The following is a 12,763-nucleotide window of genomic DNA, read 5'->3' as shown; positions in this document are numbered from 1 at the left end:
GAACACTTTTGGATCCCCTTTCAGTAACCAAGAACTTTTCTTTTTGCTTAATAAATCCTCTCTGTTTTGCTAAATAAAGCAAAACTCCACGGTTAAGCTGTGTTTCCTGTGTTCTGTGCTCAGATGATGTAACCTGTCCTTGCTCTTTCCATTGCTGTCAGCAACACAGCTCTCTTCTAGGGAGGGAAGCCAGGGTTTTCTGCTGAGTCATACCCAGAGCCAAGCATGAGCCCAGATGCTCTGCTGCAGGCTGTGAAGCTGCCCTGCTTATCCCTAGCTGACTGGTGCTGACCCTGGTCATTTCTGCACTGAATGTTCTCAAGTAGTGCAGATGTCCCTGTCTGGCCTGTGTCCCAATGGACAGGGCACACGAATCTTCCTCACACAGTGCTGGTGTCTCCTCAGTCTATACTGAACGAGGCTCCCTTGCAAACAATAACCCAACTAGGTCCACAGTCTCTTGGACAAACAAGACCTTTAAGCAATTAGGGAACAAAGTACTTCTTTCTCAATGTGCCTAACTCTCAGCTATTGGACTGGGTTCCTCTTGGGAGCCCAGACTGATGAAGTTTTAAGACATCTTTTTGGCCCAGGGCTTCTGCAGCATGCCACCTGCACACCTAGGACCCATGTTTTCCCAGCTAAAATGCATCCTCATGGCCTCATGTGCATCTGGAATGGGATATCTGCATTACTTGACTGTGTTCTGGGTCCTGTATAGCCAGGTCCCTGCTGGTGTTAGACACATGTGCCTTTAAGGGCTCTCTTCCCAAGGGCAGACTCAGGAGCTTCCCTGCTCCTCTCCCCTCCCTGCTCAGGAGATGAACCTTTTCTGAGGTGTTGGTTCTGCTCTGGCATCCTTCTGAGAAGCCTCACTGTGCTGACATCCCAGCATCTTCTCCCCTGGACCTTGTCACAGTTCTGAGAGTGTCTGATTCTTTGCTGGCATGAAAAATTTCTCAAAGTAAGATCCTGCCATAGCCTTCGCTCCACCTTGCTCAGAGCCTGCTTCTCTGGCTACAGTGGTTCTGGGGGAAATGGGGCCAGTATAGCTCCCACTGGCCTTCAGTTCAGGGTTGGAGACAGAGACAGAGAATACCTTCCACAGGGACACTCTGTAGATGTCACGTCCACCTCCGACTAGCAAGGAAAAACGCAACACCCGGAGCTCTTCTTGCAGCAGTTTTCAGGACTTTATTCACAGCAATCTATCTTCTTCTCCTTCTCTTTCTCTCTCTCTCCCTCTCTCCCAGCCCTTAAGTAGGCATGGGCTGCCAATCCCGGATTGCCAGGTGGGCATTGCCCATAGGTTCACGCATATGCAGGAAGCTGATAATCATTGTGTGATCATAGCATAGGTCAGGCTTTAGCCATCTCAGGAGTTGATTATACATCTCCATCAGGTGTGACACCACGCAGCTCGCTACATGTAGAGACAGATATCGCTCTCACTTGTTGTAGGGAAGAAACACCTCGGCTAACCAATGTAGGAAGCATGATGTTCAAGCTCTGAGCAGGTCCTGAACTCAGGCAGCTGTGCCCTGTCTAGTGCCCGCCATCTGGATGGCACCATAGCTGGGGCTGAAAAAGGATACTAGCACTGCCTGAGGCTGGTGGTGAGGAGCAGGGGCAGAAGGACAGTGTGGTCCCCTAGGGTTTATTTTACAGGACCAGGCACAGCATGGACAAGGAAAAGTTTAGCTATAGGACCTGTTGCTGTGGCAGGACATGGGAGCCCAGTGTGTGTGTGTCCCAACATCAGGCTGCTCTGAGCAGTTATGTTAGGACCAGGCTGGCCTTGAAAGAGGGCAGAGATGGCTGCAGTCCTGAGGGAACAGTGCAGGTGATAGGCCTTCCATGGGGGTGAAAACTGTTGAACATCCACATTCCACTGTGATCTACAAATTATTAACCCAAGTCACAGGGTGAATGGGGGTGGCCTCCCGGATGTCACTTTCCAGCTCTGTGATCCTGGGCTTTATGATTAACAAATACCAAGTAACCAACCAGTGAGGTGCCAACTCAGGTCTGCTCACCAGTTGTTAGGCAGACCCAGGCTACCTGTACTGCATGCGACCAGAGGCTGATGCCCTTCCAGACACTTTTGGTTGTGCAGCAGCAGGTAAGATTGGCAGGTCTGTGGAGAGGGTCTCAGCATGGGACTGAAGTCCTAGAACTGCCTGAGGGCTCAAGGATAAGGGTTTGCAGCAAAGGGTGGTTTTGTTTGTTTATTTCTGCCAGCTCTGTAATCTAAAGTTTTACAATCCTTGGGAAGGAGATCTGCAGGAAAACATCTGGAAATACAGAATGCATGTAATGCACAGCCCGCAGACAGTGACCTAATGGGTGCATGGGGTCCATCTGCAGCACTGGGCTTGTTTATGTACCCAGAGCTGCAGAAGGCTTCTAGTAGGGTGAGAATGATGGAGTCAGGTGTTGCTGGACAGACATTCTCCCAGTGTTTGTGTCTGCTTCCTGTCTGGTGACAGCAGACAGATACACCCTTGAAGAGAGGCTAAATGGGTCCTGAGAAGCTGGGAGGCAGAAGGTCAGGGGACTTCCATGGTTTCTCTCCTTTTCAGGCCTCAGGCAAAGTGCCAGGCAGGTATACCTGTCTCTCCTGGATGCCGAGATTTGAGACCCAGAAATCTCCCATGGCTCCTTATCACATCCGCCAGTACCAGGACAGCGACCAGAAAAGTGTCTTGGATTTGTTCATAAGAGGAATGGAAGAGCAAATCCCTGCCACCTTCCGCCACATGCTGACCCTGCCCCGAACCCTCCTTCTCTTACTTGGGGTGCCACTTGCCATGGTCCTGGTGTCTGACTCCTGGCTGCTAGCTGCTATGAGCATCTTCTTTGTGCTCCTTCTCATGAAGCTTCTTGCAAGACAGCCGTGGAAGAAGTATGTGGCCAAGTGTTTGCACACAGACATGGCTGACATCACCAAGTCCTACATGAATGCACGTGGCTCCTGTTTCTGGGTGGCTGAGTCTGGGGGAGAGGTGGTGGGCATCGTGGGTGGTCTACCAGTCAAGGATCCCCCATTAGGGAGGAAGCAGCTGGAGCTCTTTCACCTGTCTGTGTCCTCACAACATCGAGGACAGGGGATAGCAAAAGCTCTGATCAGAACTATCCTCCATTTTGCATGGGACCAGGGCTACAGTGATGTCGTCCTTGAGACCAGCATCTTGCCGAAAGGTGCTCAGGCCCTTTACATGAGCATGGGCTTCCAGAAGACAGGACAGTCCTTCATAAGTGTGTTCTGGAGGTTAGCGGGTGTTCCTGCAATTCAATTAAAGCATCCCCTCCCTTTTGCTTAGGAAGTGGGACTGAGTCCTATGTTCCCCTGCAGCAAACAGGTCCCCTCCACTCTTCAGGAGTCGGTGAACCCTGTCATGTGAGATAATGAACAATAAAAGCTCCTAGCTGTTGCACACCAGATTCTAATTCACGTGATGACTGAGTTCGGAGTTTGAGGGTTCTAATACACTCTTGCTTTCTGGGGTGCCTGTGTTTCCATATACTTAGCCCCATTGTACAGTTCTGCCTGTCTACAATGGGATGGTTCACGAGTTAGGCAAGGGGCTGGAGATTGAAACACGCACAGATGCGCATGCACACACAGACACATACACACAGACAGAGACACGGGTCACCCTTGAAACAAGAAAACCAATTGTATTGTGTTCCAGGGCAGCTTATATAGGGCTCTCCTTGACTAGCGGGCGCACCCTACACTGGCTCAGGATTGTGGGGCCGCTTCTCCTGTGTTCATGCATTGAGAGTACTGTTGAGCAGGCTAAATTGTGCACTGGCATTTGAGTGCAAACAAATGCTCATACCAAAATCCACTCAGCAGTTAGTGCCTTTTCTTCCTCTCATTCTTTCTACTGTGAAGAAGCTAAGTTCAATGCAGGATCCCACAGTGGAAGGAAAACCAATTCACAAAAGTTGTCCTCTGGCATGTACTTGCCAGCTGTGGCTCCCTACCCAGCCCCTCCCCCAAAGAAATTTCTTAAAAAGTGGAATCTGGGTGTGGTGGTTCTCAGCCATAACCCCACGACTTTAATGGTTTTTAGTCAGTGAAACGGTGGTGTTGTGTTCACTGGATTCAGGAATCGCTTAGATCTGAATCTTTTTTCTGACACAATACTCGGAGAGAGTTTTCAACTCTGTTTACAGCCATGGGATATCTTTATAGTGGAGAGACCAGGCTCCCCTCAATCAACAGTCTAAAACTTGATTCCTCCATAATGGGACCAGCATGTAAAACTTCTGATTAGAGACCTGTTCCAAATAATCCTGAATAAACCAATACACAGAGTCCTGAAAGACAGGGCTATCTTTAAAAAAAATCTCAACTTTGATCCTTTTCTATCATTTTAAAAAGGATAGTTTTAAGAGACAAGGCACCTATAGGCATTGTAGAGAGATGTGTCATGACGTGAACATCTTATTTTAAATACTTTAAGGGGCACATGCAGGCAGGTAAATGGAAGAGCCAGAGAGCAGACAGCAAGCTGTAGGTAGTGGTGAACTTGTATGGAAGGCACAAGACATACCATTAAATGTTTCATTTCTGTTTTTTTCTGTAGCTTTTTTCAGCAGGGGGACAATAATCTTTTTGAGACCCTCTCTAGCTACATAGCCCATATTGGCCTCAAAGTCTCAATCCTCCTTCTTACCAGGCTTCTGAGTTCTAGAATTAGAGGTGTCCTCCACCAATCCTAGTTTGAAATTTATTTTGAAGTCAAGAAAGAGCAAACAAACCCTTTTCCTTCCTCTAGTATCCTAGAGCTACAGTAAAGACTAAACTACACACATAGCGTGCCTAGCACGAGCAGGGAGCACAGGAAGCCTGCAGGTAATCTGAGCAGGTGCTGGAGTCCCTAGGACTCTCACTTGTTAGTGTGTGCCAGCACCACACTGCTTATTTTAAAGACTTGTTTTATATGAAGTGGACGAGTGTTCTGCTTCCATCTATGTATGTATGTGGACTGTTCATGTGTGCCTGGTGGTGAACGAGTGTTCTGCTTCCATCTCTGTATGTATGTGGATTGTGTGCCTGGTGGTGCAGTGAGAAGAGGGATTCAGCTCCTTGGCACTGGATTTATAGAAGGTTGTAAGCTGCCATGTGGGCTCACACCTACCTGCATCTCCAGGAGACCTGATGCCCTCATCTGGCCTCTGCCAGCATCTGCACACACCAAGGCATTAACTCACAGACACACAAAGAAAAACAACATAACCTTTACAGTAAAAGTAGGACTGAGAGTAATCATTCTTTTAAATACTATTCTTTGTTTCAAACCTTTATACAGTGAACATATGTTAGATTTATACAGGGATGGAAAAAGTTAATGATTTTATAATGTTGAGATTTTCAGAGATTTCATAAAACCTCTTGTTGACATTCTACAAATGACATCATCAAATAATTTCTCAGTACCGTCTCTGTGATGAGAGTTTATATATCTGTGAGGATAAGTGGTAATTTGTGGCTTGCTGATATATTTATGTGGTAATCGTTTTATACAAGCATTTATATGTGAAATAATTTAACCATTCATTTAATGGTATAAAGTTAAAAGTGATCAAAATGCTCAAAAGAGAGCCAGCAAGACAGCTCAGCAGGTTATGGTCACTGCTGCCTATTCCTGTGACTCACGTGGTACAAGGAAAGAGCAGGGTCTGGCAACTTGTAGTCCATATCTACACCTGGATTCTGGTGCACAAATGCCCACCCAAGGATATACATATAACATAGTAAATATAATATACTATAAATGATAGATAAATAAATGTAAGTTAAAAGTATTCAAAGCAGGTGGCAATCCATTACTCATCCAAATGTTCTATTTGTTATGTATAGTTATGATCATAAGAAACTGAATTCTCTGAAAACAGAAACCAAATGTGGCCTGATCCTTAGCTACATAGTAAGTCTGAGGTGAGCTTGTCTACCTCAATTTCTGTCTCAAAAACAAAACAACAAAAACTGTATTTGATTCCATTTTAAAACAGATTTATATACCAAGTTCAAACCATATTCTACAAGTACTTTATAAATTTAATATTTGTTTATTTTAAAGACATGTTTTAATTTATGTATATGAGTGTTGTTTTGCCTGCATTTATGTGTGTATACCATAAGTGTGCCTACTGTGCCCATGGAGGGCAAATGAGGGCGTTGGATTCCCAAGAACTGGGATTAGGGATAGTTAATGTGTAGAAACTCCTTCAGTCAGTAGCATCTAAGTTACCAGCCTATTTGGGTATGGCCTCTTATAATATAAATGCCAATGTAAAGCACACACTCCCTCTCTCTCCCGGCTCCAGGATTTGGTTGCTGTTTCCCATTCGAGCAGAGGACTGTGATCTGTGCTTCTACCCCTAAATAAATAACCCTTTATTGTACTCAATTCTGAGCTAGTTTGGGATTTCTTTTAGTGTCCACCTTCATCTGGTGCCCCACATGGATCCATACTCCACCCCTACCAGGTGGACCAGTCTAAAAGGCCCAAATGGTCCATGGCCCAGAAGGTCTTCTATTCCTACCCACCTGTCTTGCTTTCATCTACTAAAAGCCCACAACAGTGGGGCTAAGCACGGTGACTTGGAAATTTCCCAGGCTGGCGCACATTTTTTTTCCCTCCCTACTGCCACATTCCCTGCCATGCAGCAACTTGTGCAACTTGCAGTTTGTGTTCCCTTCTGGTGAGTTCTAGGCTCCTTGCTCCTTGTATGGAATTCATTTAATCAATTTTAATTTGTCAAGCAAAGCATATTTGTTGGTATTTAACCAGGCCTCAAGATGAAAAACCAAAGCAGTGTAGGACTGCCCTGCCACCACCAGGCATGACTCTTTGCCATGTGGCTGCAACCACAACACCTGCTGGACAATAAAGATTATTACACCTAAAACAATTTACCAAATCTCATAACAAAGGTAACTATTTGATTAATAAATAAATCAATAAACTTGAAAGTTATATAATTGCAGACAATATTTCCATGCAAAATTTTAATAATCATTTTGCTGATACTATGGATTGTATTCTGCAAGGCTTATATGGTTATTGTGATACATCTATTTATTGGATATTGGGACTCAGTTTCTTTCTTCATGTTATATCCTTAAGAAAATGGTTTGACAGCAGAGCCAAGAATGAGGCACTTTTATAAATAATGCAGTCTTTATGGACTAATAATGAACAGCTAGCTGACAGGATTAATGCCATCGAAAGTCAAAGTTACCTGAAAAATTTAATACTAATGAAAAAGATAACATTAATTTGGCAAGCAAAATTCAATCCATGTCAAAGGGTATCAGAAAGAATTCACTCTGACAATAAAAATCTGTTAAAAATTATGATAGGTAAAGCCACAGAGAAACCCTGTCTTGAAAAACCAAAAAGAAAAAAAATTATGATAGGTTAGCAGATAGAGTATCTTTTCAGGAAGGCAATCTGCACACTATCCAAATATTGTTCACAGATAAGATGTTATCTTTAAAGGAAAAACTTGAGACCTTGGAATCACATGTGAAGAAGGAGTACCAGAAGATAGGTGCCTCAGTGAAATCACTAGAAATATATACAAACCAAAAGACAGTAGTAAAAAGATTAGAAATGATTGAAGAAATTATTGGAGCTTATGAGCAGGGAAAGAAGGTACAAGGACAGAATTTAACATCGCCAGTACCTGTCAGAGATGACTTACCAGGATTTTAGCTTCCTACCCTGTAATCTACTCTGAAAAAGCATCAAGTTCTAAATGCCCAAAAGGATCCAAAGAAGTTAGTTGGTTACCTATAGAAATGAATGATCTGAAAGAAATTAAAGAAGCAATAGCAACTTACAGCTTGCATTCAGCATTTGTTAGGGAGATGGTAAAGTCATGGGTTTCTAGCATTAAGGATACCCTATATGACTGGTGTCAATTAGTTTCAGCAGTCCTGGATGATGGGCCACAATTACTGTGAAAATGTTATTTGTGAGAAGAGGTAAAAATTTTAGAACAAGAGGGAAAAGCAAAAGGACTTGAGACTTCCCAAGATCAAATTCTTGGCAAGGGCACTTATGTTGACCCACAGGTTCAAGATCTTTATGATGAACAAATCTTGTCCCCATGCCACAAAGCAGCGTTAAATGCTTGGGACAGGATTCAAGAATAGGAAAATGAATTGACTCATATGCCAAGATTAAACAGGTCCAGAGAGAACCCTTTAGTGACTTTTTACAAAGATGAATTAAGGCTGTACAAATAGGAGTAACAGATGCTAGATGAGTACTTCCTGAATCTCAGTAGAACGTCCTCCCACAGGGAATGCTCAGTAGCCCCACCCTGTGCCAATACTTCGTAAGTCAGCCATTGGAAGTAATTTCCTAAACAATTTCCTAAATCTATAACTTACCATTACATGGGTGACATTTTGCTATCTGATTCAAATGTAGATACTTTCGAAAGATTGTCTGAAGAAGTAAAGAAAGTTTTGCCAAAATGGGGAATATAAATCTCTCCTGAAAAAATATAGAGATGCTGTCAATTACCTACGTTATAAAAAAATAGGTTTACATAAAATTAGAACACAAATTAGGAGAGGCTGATTGCGAACTCCTAATGATTTTCAAAGATTGTTAGGAGATACTTACAGTCTATGACCAGGTGTTGGGATAACACTTGATCCAATAGTTCATTTAAACAAAACCTTAGATGGTAACAAAGACTTAAATAGTCCCAGGGAATTAACAGCTCAACCTGAAAAGAATTTGATTGTTGTTGAAGAAAAATTACAGGAAACACATGTGGATATGGTGAATCCAAATCTTAATTGCATTCTAGTCATATTGCCTTCCAGAATTTTCCCTACAGGAATTTTAATGCAAAGTAAAGATATTATCTTAGAATGGATCTTTTTACAATATAAACCTAGTAAAAAATTAAAAACTTATGTGGAAAATGTCTCTGAATTAATCATAAAAGGAAAATTGAGACTTTGTCAGCTAGCAGAAATAGACTCAGCAGAGATTATAGTGCCTTTTACTGATGATGAAAAAATATGAACATTTTTCATATTTTAAAAATATGAAAGACAATGAACATTGGCAAAGAGCTTGTGCTAAGTTTTTTTTGGGAGAGATGAATAGCAATTATACCAAAAGTGACAGAATTAACCTTATAAAGATAACTACTTGGATCCTTCCCCACATTGTACATGACACACCAATAACTGGAGCCCATACATTCTATAATGATGCAAGAAAACCAAGAAAGGCAGGCTACAAATTAGAATGTGTAAGTAAGGTGGAACAAAGCCCTTGTAATTTTGTCCAAAAGGCAGAATAATATGCTATTCTCATGGTACTAAGGGATTTTAAAAAACCTCTAATTATAATTACTGATTCACAATATACAGAAAGAGTTGTGTTGCATATTGAAACCACTGAATTTATACCAGATGATACAGAATTGACTTCATTACTCATACAGGTTCAAGACAATCAGGAATAGGGTTTGTCCCATATACACAATACATCTGATCCCATATGGGTCTGCCAGGTCCTCTAGCACAAGGTAATGTAGAAATTGAACTATTATTGATTGGAAGTGTGTTGAAGGCCTCAGAATTTCCTAAGAAACATCATGTTGATAGCAAAGGTTTAAAACCCTGGGTGCCTTTGGCATTGTAGAGCCAGAGAGTGTACCCTTCTCTATTCCCTATACCTTACTAAACCATTACATTCTTAAAGTTTCCCATCATGGTCTATTTCACTATTTGGCCACTTCCTCCTCCTGAGGCTGACTGCCAAGGTCCAGCTATCAAAGAATTGAAGTCCAGCTATCAAAAGCCCCCCTTTGGCTGCCCTAATTAACATGCCCAATCAAAGTTAAGTGCCTCATTCTAAGACAGGGTTTCCCTCTTTCCCTTTCTGTCTCGGCCATCCAGTGGCAGTCCTTTACCCCACCTGGGCAAATATTCCTTCCTTCTCTCCCAAAAGCTCCATAATCTACCAAAACAATGGCACCATCTGGACAGCAAATGTTCAAACACATAAGCCTGTGGGGAATATTTGGTGTTCAGGCTGTAACAGATGCCTCCACCAGGACCTGGGTTGTAGCTTCTGGTTTGCCACGAGGAAGTTAAAGAATCATTGACAGGCAAGCAACGAGATTTCCAAATGTGGCCTTGCCCTAATATGACCCTCGATGCTCTGTCAAAGACTTGTGTTCATTCCCATCTGAATCATGTTAAATCTGCTGCTATTGCAGCTCCAAAATGTATGCCCACATGGTGGAGGCTTAGCGGTCTTGATACCTTTACTCTGGTCTTAGCTACCTCCATGTTCCTTGGGTCTCAGCCAACCCGATGATTTCTTTGTCAACTCTGACAAGACTCTCGTACAAATAATATAGACTCTAAGGTGATGTCAGACCATGAAATGCAAGACAAGCCTCACCTCTGAGTGAATTAGCAATAACAACATTTCTTTTAGCCAGGCTCACTTAGTAGCTGGGGCTCAAGTGGTGACACTGGTGGGCAGCTTGATTTCACTCACGGTCGCTCCGTGTAACCAGCTGTTTTGTGAGCAAATTGCACACCTTCACTTCCCTAGCTCAGATGCTACACCCACCTTTGAGAAAGTCAGCTACAATCTTCTCCACTGATTGATTCCTACATATAGATCAAGTCTCATAAATATACACAGAGTCCATGCATCTCACTAGTTAAAAGGCTATCTATCCGTTCTCTCCCTCACCTCCGTCCCACATTTCTCCTTACATCCTACCCTTCCCCACCTAGAATCCATGTAAGATGTCTTTCCTCAAAAGTTGTGACCATATTTTCCCCAAGCTGTTCCTTAGCCCTGCTCAAGGAAATCCCGATTACTCTCTCTTCGGTCTGAGAAGCTTCCCTCCCTGCTGGCAGAAGCTAATTAACCTCTCCTAGAGTCTTGACCTCAAGACTACCCAGGAAAAACCTCTATCTCACTACCTCTCATCCCCTCCCTACATCTTCTGGTCTTTATTGCCGTGTTGAAATTCCAAAGTTTTCCCTGTCTCTCAAGCCCAAAATGATCCTGAGAGTCTTCTTCAATGTAGGATCCCATCAAGGCTGCCTCCCATATTTCCCCTTAGAGTTCACCATAGGCCCAGCTAAATGCTACAGAAAAGTGCCAGCTTGCAGATGACCCTGAGCTATGCCCATCAGTCCTGTTTTTGTGGCCCTACATATGCTACCTAGTCCCAAGTCCGAAGACTCCCCTCCTTTGCCACACATGACTCCTGAGGAGCGTCTATGATGTAAGACTCCACCCTACCTGCTTGTCTGTTTGCTACTGAGAGTACACTGTCTTTGCCTCCAATAGGCCAAAGCAAACTGCAGGGGACAAGTGCTGACTTCCAGCATGACCCTGTTGAGGAAGCCTTGAGAAGAGTCAACAGGGCCCTCACTGATCTATAGGGAACAACTGGGGCAAAGAACACATATCTCACAAGGATAGCTTGCAAGAGGAGGCCCCTCTGTGTCTTGTCTGATTTGGTAAGGTACTTCCTCAGCTAATCTGCATGAGGAGTATGGTTCCAAGTTCACAAAGCTGATCACTGTATGGGGGCCTGGTATCTAGATAAGCTCTGCAGGGGCTGAGAAGGACTCATCCAGCAAAACATGGTGGCTGAGTGAGGGCATGATAGAAAGGGGCAGCAAGTCAGTTGGGACCATCATGATCCATCGTCCTAAAACAGCCAGAGCTCAGAGAGAAGAGAAGGCCAGCTTGTCCTGAGCACACGCCTCTCCCAGCAGCTGTGTGCCAAGGACCAGGCTGGGAGCCAGAGGTGGCAGAGTGTTCTGGGAGGAAAGATGCTGTGATATGAAGGGGACAGAGAGGAGAGGGAGGCCACCACAATGGTGAGGAACTCTGGGCCAGCCAGAGCCAGCTTCCTCTCCAGGTGAAGCTCATGCAGATCTGGAGATGAGGAAATGAGGATCCCCTCCCATGTCACAGTTCAGCCCTTGACTTCTAGTTTATGATTGACCAGGAGTCAGCTAATGAAGTGTCAGACCAGATCAGCTCCCTAAGCCTCATCAGTCCTGGTACATTCTCTGGGTGTCATTGGACGCTGAGGCCTCCTGGACACTCTTGCAACTGTGGTACCAGGTAAGAGGACAGAGGGCTGGGACTCTGGGATCTCTATGGGTCTTGAACCCCACACCCTTGCTGAGGACCCATGGGTGGAATGTTTTTGTTTTGACGATTTGCTTTTCTGTAGACTGAGTCTTTCCAATTGCTGGAAAAAGGATCTGCTGATACTTGTGCCTGGGAACACAGGAGTGTTCAGTGTGAGGACCCTGAAGAGGAAACAGAGCCCTCAGAACAACATAGTTTTCCAGCGTACCCCAATATCCAAGGTGAGATGACTTGTCATCGGATAAGGAGTGTGACCGGGAAGGTCTGCACATAGCTTACTGTAGCAAATCTTCAGAGCAACCCAGAGACCACATGATGATTCACCATGGTCTACAGATGAAGACGCACAGGCTCACAGAGGTCAAGGGACATGTCCCAGGGTCATATGGCAGGAAGAGGAAGAAGAGGGGCTGTTAGGTGACGCTGACCTGTTGCTTTCTCCAGGTAGCAGTGTCCTTCCTCCTCCTAGGTGTTGACAGAGGCACAGCCGTCTGTAGAGTCTCCCTGGTTTCTGGGAGGCTGGGAAGGTTTGGGGACTGACATGGCTTCCTCTGTCTCCTGCAGGGCTCAGG

General features: G+C 44.2%; 1 protein-coding gene and 1 pseudogene across 6 annotated transcripts in view; both read left to right on the top strand.

Moving 5' to 3' along the window:
* The window catches only part of LOC126515323 (probable N-acetyltransferase CML1), a 108,053-nt gene extending 104,599 nt beyond the window's left edge, over positions 1 to 3,454 (top strand). For 5 of the 6 annotated variants that reach the window (XM_050164907.1, XM_050164909.1, XM_050164908.1 and 2 more), the window contains exon 2: positions 2,583 to 3,454. In XM_050164907.1, coding sequence (XP_050020864.1) covers positions 2,625 to 3,323 — 699 coding nt within the window. In that variant the 5' untranslated portion in view covers positions 2,583 to 2,624 and the 3' untranslated portion in view covers positions 3,324 to 3,454. Of the gene's footprint in view, positions 1 to 1,981; positions 2,123 to 2,582 lie in introns of those variants that run through there. The other variant, XM_050164904.1, reaches the window with a different exon arrangement.
* A 5,703-nt stretch (positions 3,455 to 9,157) lies between these two features.
* The window catches only part of LOC126515327 (N-acetyltransferase family 8 member 2-like), a 30,853-nt pseudogene continuing 27,247 nt past the window's right edge, over positions 9,158 to 12,763 (top strand).

Source organism: Alexandromys fortis, unplaced genomic scaffold (genome assembly GCF_014885135.2).
Source record: "Alexandromys fortis isolate MF-2015 unplaced genomic scaffold, M_Fortis_MF-2015_v1.1 scaffold_138, whole genome shotgun sequence".
Taxonomy (NCBI): Eukaryota; Metazoa; Chordata; class Mammalia; order Rodentia; family Cricetidae; genus Alexandromys; species Alexandromys fortis.
Note: the sequence above shows the minus strand (reverse complement) of the source record. Positions and strands in the feature narration are given on the sequence as shown.